We start from the raw sequence: 20340 nt of genomic DNA, 5'->3' as shown, positions 1-20340 counted from the left end.
AAAGTTGAACAGTCAAAGTCCATATAAATATCAGACACTCAATGTCGAAGTTTAAGTTCTCAGACCTAACCAGAATATAATCGTCGCATTATGAAACGTTGTAAAAACTCGTGGCCTACTGCTTTAAAACATACAAAAAATTTTTAACAAAAAAACAACCGACTTCAAAAACACTATTCCAAAACAACAGATATAATATGCACTAAAAAGTATAAAAAAATGCGTATTTTTGTACAATCTAATTCTAGTTACGATAATTGTATTTAATTCGTAAATTTATCATTCAATTTCTGATTTTTCTCATGGATGACATTGTCAGATTTGGACCAAATTACAATGGGAAGCACCAGCTTTCAAATAAAAAGAATTATAAAAATCAGTTCACCCAGTCGAAAGTTATGAGGTAACAAACATAAAAAATAAAAAAATACCGACGAATTGAGAATCTCCTCCTTTTTTTAAGTCGGTTAAGAATAAACAGGATTACAACAAGAAATCATGCTATTATAGTCGTTAAACTCTGCTAAAAAGGGTGGTCATTTCCCGTGAACGACGACTGAATACGTGAATGCAATTTTCGCAATTCATTTCATATTCAGAAATCTTGTAATTTCAGATATTCCTGTTTATATGCGGTGACTTATCGTTTCGAGGATTTGATGATAGAACTAAGTCGTGCCATTATGTTCGTAATGGCTCACGTTGACTTATAATTTCAAGTGCTTTGTTATAATGACACTTCTGCACCAACGTTTTCTTGGGAATTTTAGGTACGAGGTAGGGTGGAATATTTCTTAGGTATTATACAAAACTTTTCTTGTTAATATTGTTAAGGCTTCTTTTCTTTCCTATCAGTATGTTAGAAAATAGTAATAGTACATTGTTATACGTCTATAGTTGTTTAATTCGTTCAGTAACTTTTAACTGGTCTTAGAATATTTAAATCTCTATTGTACAAATTTGTATCTTTTACAATAATACTATTTTTATACTGTTTTACACTAATTCACTAGCACTGTACTATCTCAAATGGTTTTATTCGGTTTAGTCTTCTTACTATATCAGTGTTGTCTAGAAGCTCGATTGCTTCGACGTTCTCGTGATGGTGAAGTCTATGTTGCTGAGTTTCTGCGTATTTTTGTATTACTTTGTCAATGAACTCCCGATGGAGATCCCTGTTTTGAATGTTACAGGTGCGTTGACAATTTACCTGAATACTGTATTCTGGAAGCGTTGTATGATTTTGACTTGTACGTTTGTTTGGTGATGCCCAACAGCTGGATCGCATAAGTCCCTACAGGCATAAGGATTTGCTTGTACAATTAACCTTTATTTATGTACAATGTATGTGTGTATCTAGGTAAAATTTGTTATTTTTAAGTGTATTGCCACACTTCTGGGATACAATATACAAATTTAATTTGTACCAAAATTTGTGGACGATGTGGGATTCGGACCCACGCCTCTAGGGATACGCCCCAGCGTTTTAAGCACTTAACTGAGCGTCCGAATAATATATTTCCCATAAATCTTGGCATGTTAGTTCAACTCTCCATTTTCTTCTAGAAATTTTGAGAGTATAAAAAAATAAAATTTGTTACGATCATTTTTTTTAAAGTTGGACGTCAAAATGGTCGCTGTAATCATAAGGGGCCATTATCACCACGAGTCTTTCGTAGGTGGTAAGATATCATATGTACAAACAACAGATTTGCAGAATTATAAGCGCATTAACGTCATAATTAATAATTGATTGGCCAAAATTTTTCTGATAATTTTTTCAGTATAAATGAGCAAACATTCAGCGGATGTGGTATTTTTTTATTTTTCATCATGCAGCGATTATATTTATTATTGACTTTTATTTGCACGGGTAGGTTTTATTTCATATGTTCTGCTATGAAATTCATGTTACGTTAACTATAATTAAAAGCAATGTATCTTTTAATTATAAAGATATTAATATTAATTAAATTTGCTTTTGTTTTTAGTTTGCGTGGCAGCCGGCCTTCCCGTGGAGAATGTTGGGGAAAAAATATATCCCCGTTTTATGGAGATCCCTGGAGATGATGGTCTAATGCACAAAGTAGATCTAGAAGAGGAACCAGATATGGAGCTTCTGAATGAGATAGCGAGGAACCCAGCGAACAACCAATATTTGTTATATACAAGGTAATTTGAGAAGATAAGAAAATCCACACATAATTGTTTTATGGATAACAAATTTAGAACTTCAACTCATTGCAAGTTTAGGGTTAAAATAATTACATAAAATCAGTTAAATTGAAAGCAAATTAAGCATTTATATAAGATGTGCGTACATTTTCTAGCAACATGAGAACAGAGCACGAACTGCCATAGCTTTTAATTTTTTTTATTTATCATAAAATAAATTCTACGATATTCAGTGTAACGGGTAAACTGTTAATTTTTTCAATCGACAAAAATTCATCCAAGCCTGTGTCTTTCGAACTAAAAATAAAACAGTATCGATTTATAATGTTACTAATTACTATGAATATAGATATTTTGAAATAAAAATTTCCTTTTTACAATATCATTTAAATTCGTGATAGAATATAAGACCAAAATAATCCTTTGTGCAACGGTTTTGTGATGATTAAATATATAATTTAGTTTTTACTGTATTTTATGAATCTTAACACTGTCTTTGATGAAAAGGCGAGTATCATGTTAGATTTACACGTGTTTTTATTAAATACTACCAAGCCTTAGAAGACAATATTTTCAGCTAGTTTATTTATGTGAGTTAATAAACGCAGTGTAAAGTTACTCTAATTTTAAAATTACTTTAAAAAATACTCTGTAATGTAATTCTGTAGAAGAAGTTTTAAACTTTATGCTGCGTTTATTAATGAGAAAGTGTAAATTTAAGAGAATTTGCTTAATTTATTTTATTTATTGGTAAAGATTACTATTAAAAAAGCAAAGGACTTTCTTAATGATACCATGGCTTGGAAATGAAGCAACTGCCATGAGGTTTTTCAAATAATAAATTATATTATAGTGAAATTTAATATGAAAAACAAGCCCGCTGAGTTTCTTGTGCCAGTTCTTCTCAGGTCTGAGGCATTAATTAAATGATTTCAAATCCGTATCTTTAGCAAAATGATACTCAAAATATTTAAATTTGAATTTACTTTACAGGCGCAATCCACGACTTTCTCAAACATTGAGGATGAACAATGCTGCGTCTATAACTGGATCGAACTTCAACGCTCGTGTTCCCACTGTGATTGTGGCTCACGGATGGCTTGGAAACGGATACAACAACCTCAACCCGGTTGTCAGAGCTGGTAACACTTTTAGATCAATCCTAATTCATTAATCCAATAGTTAGTATAAACGGCATTACGTACGTTCCGATCAATTGGTGAAAGTATGAGACCGCTTACCGTTACCTCTCCCTGATGAAAGACCTAATACTGTTACGAGGCGATTCCAGTGAGAGGCTCCTCTGCCCAGGATGCCGGCTAGATCATGGGTACCAAAACGGCTCTTATTTCTGCCGTGAAGCAGTAATTTGTAAACATTAATGTGTTTCGGTCTGAAGGGCGCTGTAACTAATGAAATTACTGGGCAAATGAGACATAACATATTATGTCTCATGGTGACGATCGCAATTATAGCTCCGCTCAGAATTTTTGGCATTGTAATGGACAGCAATCAATTACCATCAACTAATGTCCTGCTCGTCTCGTCCCTTATTATCTTTAAAAAAAAATATTATAAACGCTCTTACGTACGTTCCGATTAATGGGTGAAAGTATGGGCGCGACCGTTAGCTCTCCCAGATGAAAGACCTGATATTGTTTCGAAGCGATTCGGTTTCTTTGACGATAGGGTGTGTTAAGCCGATCTTACTTTGTGGTTCATATAGGTTATATATATATCTATTTATATACCGGTGGCAGGATGATCCTGTTGCCGGAGACTCGGTTTCAGATTCTTAAAAGTTATTGTGTATTTATAATCGCTTATAAAATGCTCACAGAATACCTTTATTTATTTATGGTATATGTGTGGACTGTACTCAATAACTTTTGTATTAATTTACATTTACTGTTTTGACTTACTCGTGTAAGACATTGACTATTTGACGTTTGAGTGTGTAGTGATTTTACATATTATATTGTAATTGAAATGATTTGTAAATCGATGTAAATGTAAATCTTGATATAAAAGAGTGGCAATGAGTTTCTTGCTAGTTCTTCTCATTAGCTCAACCCTTTACGAAGTAGCGGTAGATAAATAAGAATAAGAGAAAATAAGAAAAAAAAAATTTTTTTTGACATTCATAGGTGTCATTTCTGATTTATCCTTAAAGTTGTTTGCGTAACTTAATCCTTTAAGGACCATCAATCCCCTTTTTTTCTTAAAAATGCCATTTATTCTCTATTTCCCGTCATTTGGTCTGCTAATTGGTTTGCTGTTTTGGTAAAGATTATTTATTGCAATGATATGATAGTTTCTATGTATGTTTATAGTGGCATAGTAACTACTAGACTGATTATAACGATTTTATTGACAGTAAGCTGTTATTTATATTTTAAACGTTAAACGCTACTGAACAAAGATTAATAGAGTTTTAAGGAGAATTCGAGTGGTGTTCATAAGTAAACAAAAACAAATCACACATGCTACTTATAAACTCATTTACACATGCTACTTATAAACGTTCGTTTAAAAAATGTCTCAAAGTACATTCATCCCAAATCCCAGATGACCTAAGTCAAACCCAAATTAATTTAAGACATTGTCCGATAAAAGCGTCGCGTTTTTAAAGCGTTGACACGTGAACAAACATTCGTGTCCCGCATGTTTAATTTCAAGGCTTTTTAAACAGACATTGAAAGTATTATCGTGTGGCGAGGGCTTTAGCGACGTATTGGCACCCGACCCACCGGTCGGGTAATGCTCGTTTCTTTAGACGTAATATGAAAAAAATAATATTCACTTTTATTTACAGCATATTTGGACAAGTCTGACGTCAATGTTATTATTGTTGACTGGAGCAGACTGGCGCTATCCACATATCCTACAGCGGTATGTTAGCACATATTAAATAAAATATATTATTTAGTAGTCGTTCGTTCGTCTAAGAATTTGATCAAAACAAAAAATTATAATAGAAAATGGTAGATTACCGCAGAATTCCTTGCTTTGCTTGTAATTTAGAGGGCAGATATTAAAGAAACTGTTGTTGAAAAACAATGTTTTTTCACACGAACCGCTTGCAAGGTTTCGTGATCTGCACTACAGAGTACTTCCTCATTTGAATCCGTTTTGTTGTTATTCTCTTCTCACTGAATATGTCTACTTAATTGTATTTAAAATAATAATATATCGTTATATATATAATTCTTCTGTACGTGTTGTCAGTGACCTCCTAAGCGGCTGGAGCGATTTGAATGAATTTTTTGTGTGTGTACAAGTGGATTCCATTCACAATTAAAGTACTTCCTACACAGCTGGACCGATTTGGATATTTTTTTGTGTGTTCTAGTGAATTTGAGAATGGTTTAGATTCTCAATTTCGTCGATATATAATTCTCCTGCCTATGTGTATGTTAGTGAACTCCTCCTAACGGCTGAACCGATTTTTCAAATCAAAGACGTGTTTACAGGAGAACGTCTGTCGGGTCCGCTAATATATATATAAATTGTATTTTAAGTATATAACGTACATGTGGGATAATCATGGGGAAATACAACTCTTAAACAATTAAGTCACAAATCAATTCTTCGTAGCTCTACCTGCTCTAAAGCTACCTGATTTGATGTAATAGGTAAGAGGTGTTCCAGCCGTCGGTCGTGGTGTAGGAGAGTTCCTCGTCTTTCTTAACCGAGTGACAGGAGCACCCTTCAACACGATGCATCTTGTTGGCTTCAGTCTGGGAGCACATCTCGTTGGAAACGCTGGACGAGCTATGAGTGGCAGAGCTGCAAGAGTAACTGGTATGATATTTTCATTGTATCAGTCATTTAAGAGGGGGCTTGGGTCTCACTTAATGGAAGATGATAGTGGTAATTTATATATTTTTAAAGGGTAAAGAGGGGACTCCGAATTCCATCATGTCTACAAGCTGGGATATCATCCTCACCCTCTAGATGTGTGCCGGTCCCCGACATTGCAGTTTTCAAGGAGCTTTCTTCCGCGTACTACAAAGCTGTGGAATGAGCCTCCTTGTGCGGTGTTACCGCACTTAAAGCCCTGCAACGCTTCAGTGATTCCCCTGGTGTTACAAAAGAATGTGGGCGGCGGTGATCACTTAACACCAGGTGACCCGTACGCTCGTTTACTCCTCCTTTTCCATTAAAAAAAACTCACTTGCGGTTATAATAATATGAGACGTATATAACTTAATAATTCATTTAGTACCTATGTATAATATTAACAAATTCAATGTCATAAAAGTATATTAATTTACATATATTATTATCAAATAGACTAATTCATTTTGTATTGAAAAATTCATTTAAACTATAGAAGCACTTATTTGTTAACCACTGATGCAGTCTTCTTTTAAAAACTTTGAACGGTAAATCTTTCAATTCATTGGGCAATTTATTATATATTTTCACAGACATGCTGAAACAATTTCTACTAAAAGATGCAGTTCTACAGAAGGGCATTATGAGTTTATTTGGATACCTTGTATTTAAAACCTTCTGGCTTTTTTTTGTATAGAAATCACACATATGTTTTTGAACAAATAGGCTTATTTCATAAATGTATAGGCATGGCAGCGATAGAATTTTCAATTTTTTAAATAGCGGTCGACAAGAATCTAGGGGGCCGGCTCCACAAACCGCCCTGATACACTTCTTCTGTCCAATAAATAAATGCCCTATGCTCACCGAGTTGCCCCATATGACCAATCCATATCTTAAAGCTGAAACCACGAATGCATGATATGCCATTAGCGCTGTTTTTTCACCTATTGTTTTTGATACGCGTTTGAGGACAAATACATGTTGATTAATTTTTTTGCTAATTTAGCTAGACTTCTTCCAGGAGTATGCTAGCTTCTCCTTTCTTCTTAAGACAATACCTTACTAGATTTTAAGATTATTTTTAGTTGCAAAAGCCCCAAATAGTTTAAAAAGTCTCTTCGATTAATATATAAAGTATAAAGGTTAGCAATGACAATAATTTGTAATAGCTTACGTGAGCGCAGCACGTTCCGTGGAGCGGCGGATTTATAACTAAACCACAGGGCGTAGGGGGAAGGTAGAGGCACAGTAAATATTGAATAGAATGATGGACTGCGTTTGTATTTATGTATATATTGATTATAATATATAATAAATAAAATTAAATATGATAAGTTTAGCGGCGTATCCAGATAGGCATAGTCCAATAAACAAATTATGCGCTATCTGCAATCAAGTGTTTTTTTATTTACCTCGTAAATTGGGCTGATTACTAAGCTGAGGTCGGAGGGATCAATTTGTACTTTATGCATGATTTTCCTCATATTCATTTTGGAACCATTATCTATCGTTTTTTATTTCAAAAATTGAATGCAGTTTATATTTCTATCCAGTAAAATGTTATATACCTAATAATATTGTTCTATAACCACATTACAATATTTGTTGTAACTTCACTATAAAGCCATTTCTTGTGAAATCCATCAAAACAATTTGTCACTAAAAGCTCTGACGTTCTTTAACTAGATCAATTACCGACAACTTTTTATACTCTTAGAATGATCCTTTTAAACCTTAGTGCAGCGACAACAGACCTAGCAAAACGTTGCCTGTGCAGCACCAATTATATATTATAAAAATAAAAGACTGTGGGTTTGTTTTTGATATAAGAAATTAGGAAACTCGAAGATCCTGAGCGGCACTGCATTGTAATGGGCATGGCGTATCAATTACCATCAGCTGAACGTCCTGCTCGTCTCGTTCCAAAAAAAAAATTGATTCTGTCCAATAAAATGCAGTGCTGGTGAAGAGTATCGAAAATTCAAAAATACTGAGCAGCAACGAGATTTCGCTTACCATATTAAATCATAAAAGATGTGAGGTCTTAGTAACCCACCAGACACGGCGCGTTTCAAACAACAGTATACCGCTTTTCAGCAAAACCGGCGTCCCTATCTAAACAGCTGCCTGTGTAAAAAAGTCGAACTAGTGTTTTCATCTCCGCAAATAACTTCTAAGCTACTCAACCTTCTCTAAAACATAATAAAAATATTATAAATTTGAATGTAAGTTTTTTTTTTATGGAATAGCAGGACAAATGAGCATTCGGGTCACCCGGTGTTAAGTGATCACCGCCAACCACAATCTCTTGCAACACTAGAGGAATCACAAGAGCGTTGCCGGCCTTTTAGGAATGAGTATGCGCTTTAAGTTTGTTTGTTCCACTTTTACGCCGGAGCTACTCAACCGATTTTGATGAAATTTGGTACAGCGATAGACTAGAGCTTGGGGAAAAACATATGCTATATTTTATCCCGGAAAATGCATAGTTACCGCGGTATTTGTAAAAAACTGAAATTCACGTCGCTATAAGCCAATAGTAGGTTTACTTTGCCATAGCAATCTTCCTCCAAATAAGATTCATATAATATGTTAGGAACGGGAACCAGAACTAGAACAGGATATGAGATAATCTTCGATTCCAAACTTTCTTATTCGCGGGGTAACTTAGTCGCGGGCATCAGCTAGTAAATTATAAATTTGCAAAATCAATGTAAGTATTCACGATTTGTGTTTCAAAGATGTTTTTAATGTGCAATTTACTCTACTTAAGTTTTACGTTGTAATTGTGGTATGCAATTAACTGATACATTTTTTATAAATAACATTTCACATATAGATATATATATAGTGCTGCGGACATGTGCTCCGGAACTGGCGCCGGTCCTTACCCGTCTTTTCCGGCTCTCCTACTCCTAAAAGTCCCTTTGTCGTATCCCCTCGTTTCGAGATAACTCCTCTAACTGCCACAGCCTGTATTGGCATACTTGGCGTCGATATATCGAGCGACGTTCAGTTCCGTGGTCACTTGGAAGAGAAGGCCAAACTGGCCTCAAAAAAGCTTGGTGTACTCAGTAAGGCGAGACCGTACTTCACTGAAAGCCACCGCCTGCAACTTTATAAGGCGCAAATTCGGCCTCACATGGAGTGCTGTTCTCACCTCTGGGCGGGTGCTCCCCAGTACCAGCTTCTTCCATTTGACCGCATACAACGAAGAGCGGCTTGAATCATCGACGATCAAGTCATCTCCGATCGGCTTGATTCTCTAGCATTGCGTAGAGATGTGGGTTCTCTCTACATCTTCTACCGCATTTATCACGGGAAGTGCTCAGAGGAGCTGTTCGGGTTGATTCCAGCGGCCGAATTCCACCACCGGACATTACGTGCAAAGTACCATTCGCATCACGTAGACGTCTGGCATTCGACAACCGCGCGTTTTTCAAAATTGATTGCCTCGCACAGCCACTTTGTGGAATCAACTACCGGCAGCGGTCTTCCCGAACAGATACGACTTAGGGACCTTCAAGAAAAAAGCATACTCCACCTTAAAGGCCGGCAACGCATTTCTTGACACACCTATTGTTGCGGATGTCCGTGGGCAGCTGACTCACCTCTCCCCATCCCGTGAGCCTCTTGCCCGTTTGCCCCCTCTCATATCTCATAATCAAAACACGTCGACAAAATCGACGAGCAGCTTTCCAGTTACCCGACCGGAACACGCAAGTTCTGGTCGTTGTCGAAAGCTGCTCTTGGTAACTTCAACCAGCCGTCCATGCCATCGTTGCACATGAGGAATGACACCCTGGCCCATACGGCAAAAGAGAAAGCCGATCTCTTGTGCACTCTTTTCGCCTCCAACTCGACTCTTGACGACAACGGAAAAACACCGCCGACCATCCCGCGGTGTCAGAGCTCTATGCCTGAAGTACAGTTCAGACAGAAAACTGTTAGGCGAGCTCTGTTTTCGTTGGACGTCAGGAAGTCGAGCGGACCGGATGGCATTTCTCCAATCGTGCTTAGAACGTGTGCCCCTGAGTTGACGCCGGTGCTAACGCGTTTATTCCGGCACTCTTATTCTAAAGGCGTAGTCCCTGACTCATGGAAGTCTGCCCTTGTCCATCCGATCCAAAAAAAAGGAGACAGTTCGGATCCGGCAAACTACAGGCCTATTGCTATTACCTCTCTGCTCTCCAAAATCATGGAGAGCTTAATTAGCCGTCAGCTCTTGGTACACCTAGAGGGTCACCAGTTGATCAACGATCGACAATACGGGTTTCGCCATGGTCGGTCGGCAGGTGATCTTCTGGCATACCTGACACATAGATGGGCTGCGGCTATTGAAAGCAAGGGGGAAGGCCTGGCAGTTAGCCTGGATATAGCGAAGGCCTTTGATCGTGTATGGCACAAGGCACTCCTCTCCAAACTTCCATCATTTGGGCTTCCCGAGAGCTTGTGCAAGTGGACCTCCAGCTTCCCCACTGGGCGTAGCATACAGGTCGTTGTCGACGGATATTGCTCAAACCCGAAGCCCGTGAATGCTGGAGTGCCCCAAGCCTGTGTGCTGTCTCCCACGCTGTTTCTTCTGCATATCAATGATATGTTGGACACCTCCAACATTCATTGCTATGCAGACGACAGCACCGGTGATGCCGTATACACGGGCCATGCAGGTCTCCCTCGGGAAATCGTCGACCAGTGCCGGGAGAAACTTGTGTCTTCTATCGAGTCCTCTCTTGAGAAGGTCGCGGAATGGGGAAAATTGAACCTTGTCCAATTTAACCCCCAGAAGACTCAAGTTTGCGCGTTTACCACTAAAATAACCCCATTTGTCGTATCACTGCTCTTCGACAACACTTCCCTCAAAGCCTCGCCTAGTATCGGAATACAGGGTCTCGAAATCTCGAACGATTGCCAATTTCGTGGTCATCTGGAAGGCAAGCCAAATTGGCTTCAAAGAAACTGGGCGTCATTAATAGAGCACGGCAATGCTTCAAGCCGGCCCACATACTAGCGCTCTATAAAGCGCAGGTCCGGCCACACATGGAGTATTGCTGTCATCTCTGGTCTGGCGCACCCCAGTATCAGCTCGATCCATTTGACCGCGTGCAACGCTGAGCAGCTCGAATTTATGGGGACCCAGTGCTCTGTGAACGGCTGGATCACTTGGCATTGCGTAGAGACGTCGCTTCATTGTGTGTCTTCTACCGCATTTATCACGGGGAGTGTTCTGAAGAGCTGTTTAACCTGATTCCTGCCGCCGAATTCCACCTTCGCACGACACGCCACAAGTTAGGATATCATCCTCACCTTCTGGATGTGTGGCGGTCCTCCACAGTGCGGTTTTCAAGGAGCTTTCTTCCACGTACTACAAAGCTGTGGAATGAGCTTCCTTGTGCGGTGTTTCAGGGACGATACGACATGGGTACCTTCAAAAAAAGCGCGTACACCTTCCTTAAAGGCCGGCAACGCTCCTGTGATTCCTCTGGTGTTGCAAGAGATTGTGGGCGGCGGTGATCACTTAACAACAGGTGACCCGTACGCTCGTTTGTCCTCCTATTCCATAAAAAAATATATATATATATATAAAAAAAAACATTGCACAGTTGAGCCAAAGATTTTTTAAAATCCCAAAAATACTTTTGGTTACAGTAATACTTTTATGACATCTAAACTTCATTCAAAGTTTTTGATACAACAAAATAATATTTTCAACATAATAATATCCTTAGGACAACGTATCGTCTAATAGCTCTCTCTAAAAATTTCTATATCTATGTATTAAAAGAGAATGTCAGACAAGAATATTTTTTGTTTAAGTCTTTTCAGGACGCTATGCTTTAAGTGGTCGAGCATTTATTTTAAACATTTTTCTGCTCTATTCGTGTACTAAAGCAAGTAAGAGATACAATATTAAGTATTTTATTTTAAAATCCCTTTTCTAGTTGTATTGGTTGGACTTAACCCGTAGCAGGTTAAGTCCAACCTAATAAGCGCTGTAATTATTTCATAAATTCTTATAAATATAAAATTAATTCCAATTTATTTATAATTTAGTAAAATTAATATAAAGAAGATGTACCTCTGCGCTTATAATTTTGCTCTTACATTTTATTATATCAATTCATTGAATTCCCGCTCTTCAATACGAATAAATACAAAAAATGTCTGCGATAGTTTTTAGACTAAATATTCATAAATACAATATGATGATAAAAATAATGATAATTTATCCAGACGGGATTCAAGTAGGTAAACGCTCTTTCGTATTTTAAGACACACTGCCCTCATACTAACAATAGCTTCAAACTTTTTGTGTTTGTGACTTCAGTGGCTTTCTGGCAAACCAGTTACTTATTTATTGATTTATTCAGGAACAAAACAGTCTTTTACAATAGTGAGTTACAAATAGACATAATCTAGAAGACAAAACAGTTCCATAAATTAAATACTAATTATGTTTACAATGGACAATAATGCAAAACAAAAAACAACAAACAACATAGATATTTTAAACCAAAAGTAAAAACTACAAAATTACAATGTACAAAGCGAAAATTTAAACAGTTATAAGAGTATAGTTAAGAATCCTGTTCTTCACCACAACAATGATTTTATTATTTAGAGTTATTTATTTTTTTAAATTGAGTATAATGTCACCTACTATTTTCTTATATTTTTGTATATTTAATGAAAATATATCAATTTCAGTAAGATGTTTATTGTATAAACTACAAGAGCGCCTCACAAATGTATTTCCTGCATAATTGCTTTTATAAGGTGATACATAAAATGTAATGTTTTACGTGCCCATTCAGATCCTGATGGTCGAACACGAAACTTGTGTATGTTTTTCAAAAGTTAGCACACCAAACCTACTTAGTTGCCAGGAGCAGCTAAGTAGGTTTCCTTCGACATGGAATTGAGGTTCAATGACTGGGTGTTGCTCCTCGAAAAGCTATGGATAAGAGACTCCTCAGCACTACAGTAGGATTTTGGGCCTTTGAAGGTGGAGGAAGCTCCTTCTTTGGATACCTAGTCAGCTAGACAGTTTCCTTCTTTGCAATTCATTCTTCAGCTATTGATATCATTTTTCGTGACTTGTATAGTCCAAATAATATAAAAAAAACTAATAAATTTTCTCTTTAACAGGCCTAGATCCAGCTGGTCCCCTGTGGAACCTAAACAGCGATCGAATTCGCCCAACAGATGGCGTGTATGTAGAAGCAATCCACACTGATGGTGGCACAGGTGGTCTGGGTATCGGATCCAGCGTAGCTAACGCAGATTTCTTCCCAAATGGTGGAAACTCCCAGCCTGGTTGTTTAACTAGTTTGTGCAACCACAACCGTGCCTGGGAACTATTTGCATCAACGGTAACTCGGAACCATTTAGTGGGGAACCAGTGCTCGAGTATGAGTCAAGTGTCTTGGAATACTTGCAGAGGCTCAACTCTTCACATGGGCAATGATATACTGACTAAAACAGGGTAAGTATTCATTATATTCATTGCCAATAAAAATTACAGTCTATTATAATCATTTTTATAACTATAAAAGAGTTTTAAAAGAAAAGAATATCATAAATATACGGAATACGTTAGATGAGGGCAGAGCAGGGCCGATCGTCGTGGAAATCTTGAATAAAAATCATTTCTTTGGGGGAGGTCTTTGTCCAGCTGATGATGATGATGATGAAAAGATATATTAACAATCTATTCATATAGATAATATTAACTTGTACTAACTAACTGAATCATCAACGCCACTATGACTATAACCTGAAACTAATCAAAAACGATCTTTACTGATATATTTAGTTTTTAATTTATTTCTTGCTGAGATTTTATAATCGTAAGACTTTTTTATTGGCTTTATAATATCTTAAGCTAACTACTACACTACCACATTATCTCTGGACCTCGCTAGAATGTAATGCCCCCTTCCTCCCCTCCCCTTTTTTTATAGTTCTGTAGATCCTCTTGTTCTGTGTCGCTTTAAACGTTCTGTCAGAAAAATAGAAACTCGTTGTAGTTAATTTAAATACTTTCATTATTTTTCCATCAGTAAAATAAAAAAAATCAGCAACATAATACAGCAACCGATGGAACAGCAAAAATAAATCGTAGTTTATTTGTTAATAATAATATTAGGATATAATAATAACCTAAACTATCCTAACTAAATATAGTGATTTTTTTTTGCACATCGTAACAAAGCAACGAACGATGTGACGTCATCGACGTCCGATCAAGAGATAACCGGATAGTATCTATCTATGTACACGTACGTACAAATGTGTCAGAACTTTAAGGTACAGAATTTCTTTTAAATTTTAATTTTAATATTTCAGATCTGGAATTTACAGAGTCAACACGGGCAGATCGTACCCCTACTGAAAATATATTAATATTGTAACTAAATGATAAGTTTAAATAAAATTTTACTTTCGTATATTTGAATTTTAATTAACACATTTTCGTTGTTTTTCTATTGAAGGCAATAAGAATAGTATATAAAACACATGGTTAAACTCGAGAGGGACATAGTTGTGGGAAATGGTGAGGCAACCACCAGGGGTCAAGAAATGTGTTGCCGACCTTTAAGCTGGGAGTATGTCCTAAGCTTGAAGGCCACTAAGTCGTATGGATTCGGGAAAACTGCTGGGTATTTTATTCCAAATAGTGGCTGTACCAAACAAGATATTTCTGTTAAAAATAGTTTGCATTTTGCAAACGACAAAATTCAACTAATTACCTTCTATTAAATATATAAGTATATGTTGCCTTCAAGTTCCCTAAGAGAGTGTTAAGACTAAGAACCTTTTTTTATGAAAATAGGATTCTTGAAATACCCAAAAATTCTGAGCACCTTTTTTCTGCCGTAAAGCAGTACTATATGAGCATAATGTGTATCGGTCTGAAGGGCACCGTAGATAATGAATTTACGGCGCAAATGAGACTTAACATCGTATGTCACAAGGTGACGAGCGCAATTATAGTGCAACTCAAAATTTTTAGATTTTCCAAGAATTCTGAGCAGCACTGAATTGTAATGGCGTATCAATAACCATCTCCTGAACGTCTTGCTCACATCCTTTCTTATTGTTATAAAAAAACCAAGTAGTTATTTTAATTAACACCCTTATTATTTGTATCCCTAAATATATTTCAAAATGTTTTAATTGATAAGGTAGCCTTTTAGCTCACTTATATATTATTTTTTGTTTTTCTCTAATTTTGGTTTAATTTATGAAGATGAATGATAAGCGAAATCAGCATGTATTGTATGAACCCTGTAAACGTAATAAAATTGTACATAGTTTAAGAAATATTAATTATGTAAAAAAACTGGTAGACCTAATATATAGATAAAGAAAAGGGTATCATATAATTTATTTTAAAACCTAGCTGGTCACACGAATACAATTATGTTATGTAGTTAACTCTTTATGAAATAATGCAATCTATTCGGCCCCGTAATTTCAATCGAAAATTAACTTAGCATCGAAATAACAGGCAACATGAACCGAAAGTGACCCATATCAATATATTTACAAAACCGGGAATCGTAAAACGGCTGAACTCTGAAATTCTGACCAATATGAATGTGTAACAATTTGTCTGGTTTAAGCGGTTATTTGTGCCGGAGTGTGGGGCGCGCAGGTGTGCGATGAAATAATGAATGTAACTTGAGAAATCTAAGGTACGCGGGCAAAGTACTAAAGTTCTTTTTATTTTTCTTATCATAAATCTTCTTTATGTGCTATAAATGATGTATTTTTCAACTGAAATTCATGCGATAATGTAATCTGCAGGCAAATTGTGAGGACAACAATTTGGCTGTGGATTTTATGCGATATCAGGGACATATTTTGAAACGTTTTGTTAAATCTGTTTATCGTTTAATCTAATCAGTGGGAGACTTCTTTGCACCCCATGCCGGCTAAATTATGGGTTATTATATTATAGGTTATATAAATTAAGCAGCAATGCGTAAGCATTACCGTGTTTCGGTCTGAAGGGCGCCGTAGCTAGTGAAATTACTGGTAAAATGAGACTTGACAATTTATGTCTCAAGGTGACGAGCGCAGTTGTAGTGCCGCTCAGAATTTTTGGGTTTTTCAATAATCCTGAGCGGCACTGCATTGTAATGGGCAGTTCGTATTGATACGAACCATCAGCTGAACGTCCTGCTCGTCTCTCCAAACGTTCTCTACCGATCGTTTCGAAATTATAACACAAACTGTATTAGTTATTTACAGGCATGGTTTTATTAATGTATTTAAAATATGTTAACACATAAGTGTTATAATAAAATTAATGAATTTTAAAAGAAAATGACTTTGGAGGTTTGAAGCTTTGAAGTAATATTGACAAATATGTATTTAGGAACTATGTAATTTGACCATAATTTTTAACTTAATTTGTAATATTTTTTCTTTATAATGATGTGATCAGTCTTATTTTTACGCCATGATGCGATTAATTTTATCCAACTTTATTTAATGATATGATCAATTTTTTTTGTGATAAATATTGTTGATTTTTTAAGTGAAATATTTGTATGCTCAATCACGGGCACAATTTTGATAGCTGAAATCAACACATAAAGATCTTTCTAAGTTACTCATGCATTACGTATTAAGATGACTCATAACGATAGCATATTTTAAATGAACTCACATGATATGGATATCAAATGAAAGAGTAATATTGAAAAGAAATATGAAACAAGAAATTTTAAATATTCAAACAAACTTCAATTCAATATTTCAAGCGCTTATGTTTTCAACATTTCAGATATTGATTTTAATTCAATAATATTGATGTTATAATAAATGTTTTCTATAAATGCCATATTGTTACTTAAATCCTTATAGCACATACAAAATCCAATATTTAATAAAATCACAAATGTCTAAAATCTCAGCTGTTCGATCCTATCTTGGCAACCATTTTATTCCCGAACCATACGGGATTTGCAATATCTTCATTTTATTGCCTCCATTACGTTCTTTTAAGCCTTTTCGTTTTCGTCAAGTTATAAAATCATTTCCTTATTTCCTAGATAAGAATTAATATTTTTGACTAAACATATTATGTAGACAACCTATTTATTAATTGATTAGAATCACATTTTTTTATTTAGCAATAAATACAATTGCTCATCGATTTATAACCTAGGTCAATGACGTATCTAGGTTAATAGAACATCCATTAAAGAAAAAATTTAAAGAAATAAACATTTTGATTGTTGCATCTCAATATATTATTGGTAGTGTTCTGTCCATAAGCACTATAAGGAATTTGCTAGAAATTGTGGCAATCACAATGTTAACACGAGGAACAAACATAAACTTGTTATGCCTAGTACTTTTATGCTCAACTATTTATGCTCAAAGCCTTAAGGAAGCTTTCCAATTAGTTGACAGAGTGCATCAAGCTACTATTCTTGAGAAGGTAGTGAAGCCCCTTAAAAACACCATGTTCAATAACCAAAAATGGTGCTTCCAGCAAGACTCGGCGCCGGCTTGCTTTAAACGCCATGACAATTTGGAGTCCCTAAAACTATCCATACGATTGGCAGTGAAGAATTTTCCCATGGAGAAAGGGTATGTTTATATGGATTACTGGCGTCAACGTTTATAGGACTGTATTGAAGCCAATTGAGACCACTTTGAATAAGCTTTTTACATTTTAAATTGATTTATATCTATGTATTAAACTAACACACTGTATAAGTAATAAATGTTATTTGCAACAGAATTTTTTTTCTTTGTTTCAGTATTTATGGCAAGACTAGGTATGTATGTACTTACTTTTTTTAAAGAATCTTTGTCTTATCAACCTGAAGACACCACGCAAAGAAATTCATTCCTTCCATTCATTTAGTTACATTATACACGGAACGGCGTTTCTGGACTGATCCGCATTTGGAACAAACTTGGAGAGACGTCGCTACGCAAATCTAAGCGATCGAACCACACATAAATTACTGGATTCGAGCAACTTTACTTTGAACTTGGTCAAATGTTATGTAATTTCAGGCAAATCACTGGATTTTGCTCCAAATACTATCTATTTCTCTACTACTAATTCTTGGAATTCAAAATCGAATATTATGTATATATTATTACAGATGCATTGTGTTTACATTTATCTTATCATAAATCAAAGTAAATGAATGAAGCAAAGGACTTTTGAATCAGACTCACTAATTGGCTACAAATATCATAAAAATTGGAGCTATAATTCCAACCTTAATGATATTTGAACAAAATAGACATAATTCCGTTAGTCATCTCCAAGATAACGTCTAGGACTTTGGAAAACATATAAAGCTAAAACCAGGTCAAATTCATTTAGTGTGAGATAAATGTGTATTGAATTGTTAGAGTGCAACAATGAACTGCATGAAAACCTACAATACAATAACCAACACGTCCTGGATGCCAATGTGAGTTGTCGCCCAGCTCGAAACGTTTGCTGAATTCTAAACTTTGTTCGTTTTCAAACTGAATCTATCTAGAGAACAAGCGACTGACACTAATTGGAATATTTATTTATATATTTTGCTTATTTATTTAATTTACGAAAAAATGTGTGTAAATATTTCCTTATGCTATACTACTTTGTCATTTAAGATATCTTTTATTAAATGGTGTAGCAAACGCGTTGTTTCTAAAGATATTAATTTGGCTTAATGTAGTTCTTTAATCTGTGTGGCTACGAATCTTTTAATTTTTTTATTTTTTATGGAATAGGAGGACAAACGAGCGTACGTGTCACCTGGTGCTAAGTGATCACCGCCACCCACATTCTCTTGAAACACCAGAGGAATCACAAGAGCGTTGCCGGCCTTTAAAAAGGTGTACGCGCTTTTTTTGAAGGTAACCTTGTCGTATCGTCCCGGAAACACCGCACGAGGAAGCTCATTCCACAGCTTTGTAGTACGTGGAATATAGTTCCTTGAAAACCGCACAGTGGAGGACCGCCACACATCCAGATGGTGGGGTTGATATCCTAATTTGTGGCGTGTCGTGCGAAGGTGGAATTTCGCGGCAGGAATCAGGTTAAACAGCTCTTCGGAACACTCCCCGTGATAAATGCGGTAGAAGACACACAATGAAGCGACGTCTATACGCAACACTAAGTGATCCAGCCGTTCACAGAGCACTGGGTCCCCGACGATTCGAGCTGCTCTGGGTTGCACGCGGTCAAATGGACCTGCACTTTTCTGCACTGATTTCAGTAGAATCTTAGTCACTGCTTGCTCTAGAGATGAGAGGGAGAGAACACTGTAATTTCGAAGGCAGCACAATGTCACGTTCCAGCATGACACTAGTTCACATATCTTTGCAACATCACCATTTGTGTCAGTGAAATAATATTACAGTTAAACATCAAAAGATTTAGATAAGATTGATAATTAGAATAAAATTTAGTTTACTCATTACGTAGATATAAGACGATCAAATTTCTATCGGTCGCCTGAGCACCTCTGTGCACGTGCCAACGGAGTGCGATCCGACATCTGCGTGGAATCGCGTAATACCGTTAACGACGGACATAAGAGGACTACCACGTGACCAAGTCCCCTGGGACATGACTGTTTCTTCGCCGCTGGCTGATGGGCGCTCACCGGTACACAACCACGGACCTACCACCCTGCCACAGTCCACAGATCGCTCGCACCACACTACGCGAGCACGATCGCACTACAGCAGGATACCAACAGATATGACACCATGGACCAACCGGTCCCACCTAGAGCCCCGCCTGTAGTTGTAGGCGGCGATGACATCACTGAAAGGGGCCATCGTCCCGAACAGTTACCCCGATGCCCGTGAGGGCCTACGGGGAAGACCCAGGAGGGATTTAGTTCAGTCTCGTGCCAAATTTTGCCGAGTCAACATCTCCTGAGGATGCCTTGTGTATAGGCGAAGCTCATGTCAAATTGTTTGAAGACAGAAAACACCAGAAAACTCAAAACATTTGGATAATTACGGATTTCTGCAAAATAACGCCTACTTCAATAAATTTTTCAAAAGAGAATTTCAACAGGCTCGTCACGGCTTGATTTAACTTCCAAAAAGACAATTGCGTTGTGTCGCGAACACTCTACCTCCTTATTTTATTTAATTGACAAAGGACTTTAAGAGCGACATAGATTAATTAAACTAATTAACAGTAGTATATACTAGATAATGAAAGGAAACATTCACTACATACGATGGTGACTTTTATGTTTGTATTTTACAAGCACTTTTTTCCCAGCTACAACAATAATGGAACTTGTGAATACATTTGGGTAACTTTATTTA

The 20340-nt window shown here is 36.5% G+C and overlaps 1 protein-coding gene across 1 annotated transcript; it reads left to right on the top strand.

The window, feature by feature from the left end:
* The first annotated feature begins 1781 nt into the window (after nucleotides 1-1781).
* LOC126975460 (pancreatic lipase-related protein 2-like) lies at nucleotides 1782-14468 on the top strand. Its single transcript, XM_050823377.1, has 7 exons — nucleotides 1782-1873; nucleotides 1992-2172; nucleotides 3169-3317; nucleotides 4991-5067; nucleotides 5811-5979; nucleotides 13168-13504; nucleotides 14368-14468. The coding sequence occupies exons 1-7, from the start codon at nucleotides 1834-1836 to the stop codon at nucleotides 14411-14413; spliced, it is 999 nt and encodes a 332-aa protein (XP_050679334.1). The 5' UTR covers nucleotides 1782-1833; the 3' UTR covers nucleotides 14414-14468.
* The last annotated feature ends 5872 nt before the right edge of the window (nucleotides 14469-20340 follow it).

The sequence above is a fragment of the Leptidea sinapis genome, chromosome 36 (genome assembly GCF_905404315.1).
Source record: "Leptidea sinapis chromosome 36, ilLepSina1.1, whole genome shotgun sequence".
NCBI lineage: Eukaryota > Metazoa > Arthropoda > Insecta > Lepidoptera > Pieridae > Leptidea > Leptidea sinapis.
Note: the sequence above shows the minus strand (reverse complement) of the source record. Positions and strands in the feature narration are given on the sequence as shown.

Excerpts from the sequence above, each read along its gene's own strand:
- LOC126975460 (XM_050823377.1), top strand. The coding sequence starts at position 1,834 with ATGCAGCGATTATATTTATTATTGACTTTTATTTGCACGG. Across the intron at positions 2,173-3,168 it reads CAATATTTGTTATATACAAG|GCGCAATCCACGACTTTCTC; the intron begins GTAATTTGAGAA and ends TTTACTTTACAG. Across the intron at positions 13,505-14,367 it reads GATATACTGACTAAAACAGG|ATCTGGAATTTACAGAGTCA; the intron begins GTAAGTATTCAT and ends TTAATATTTCAG.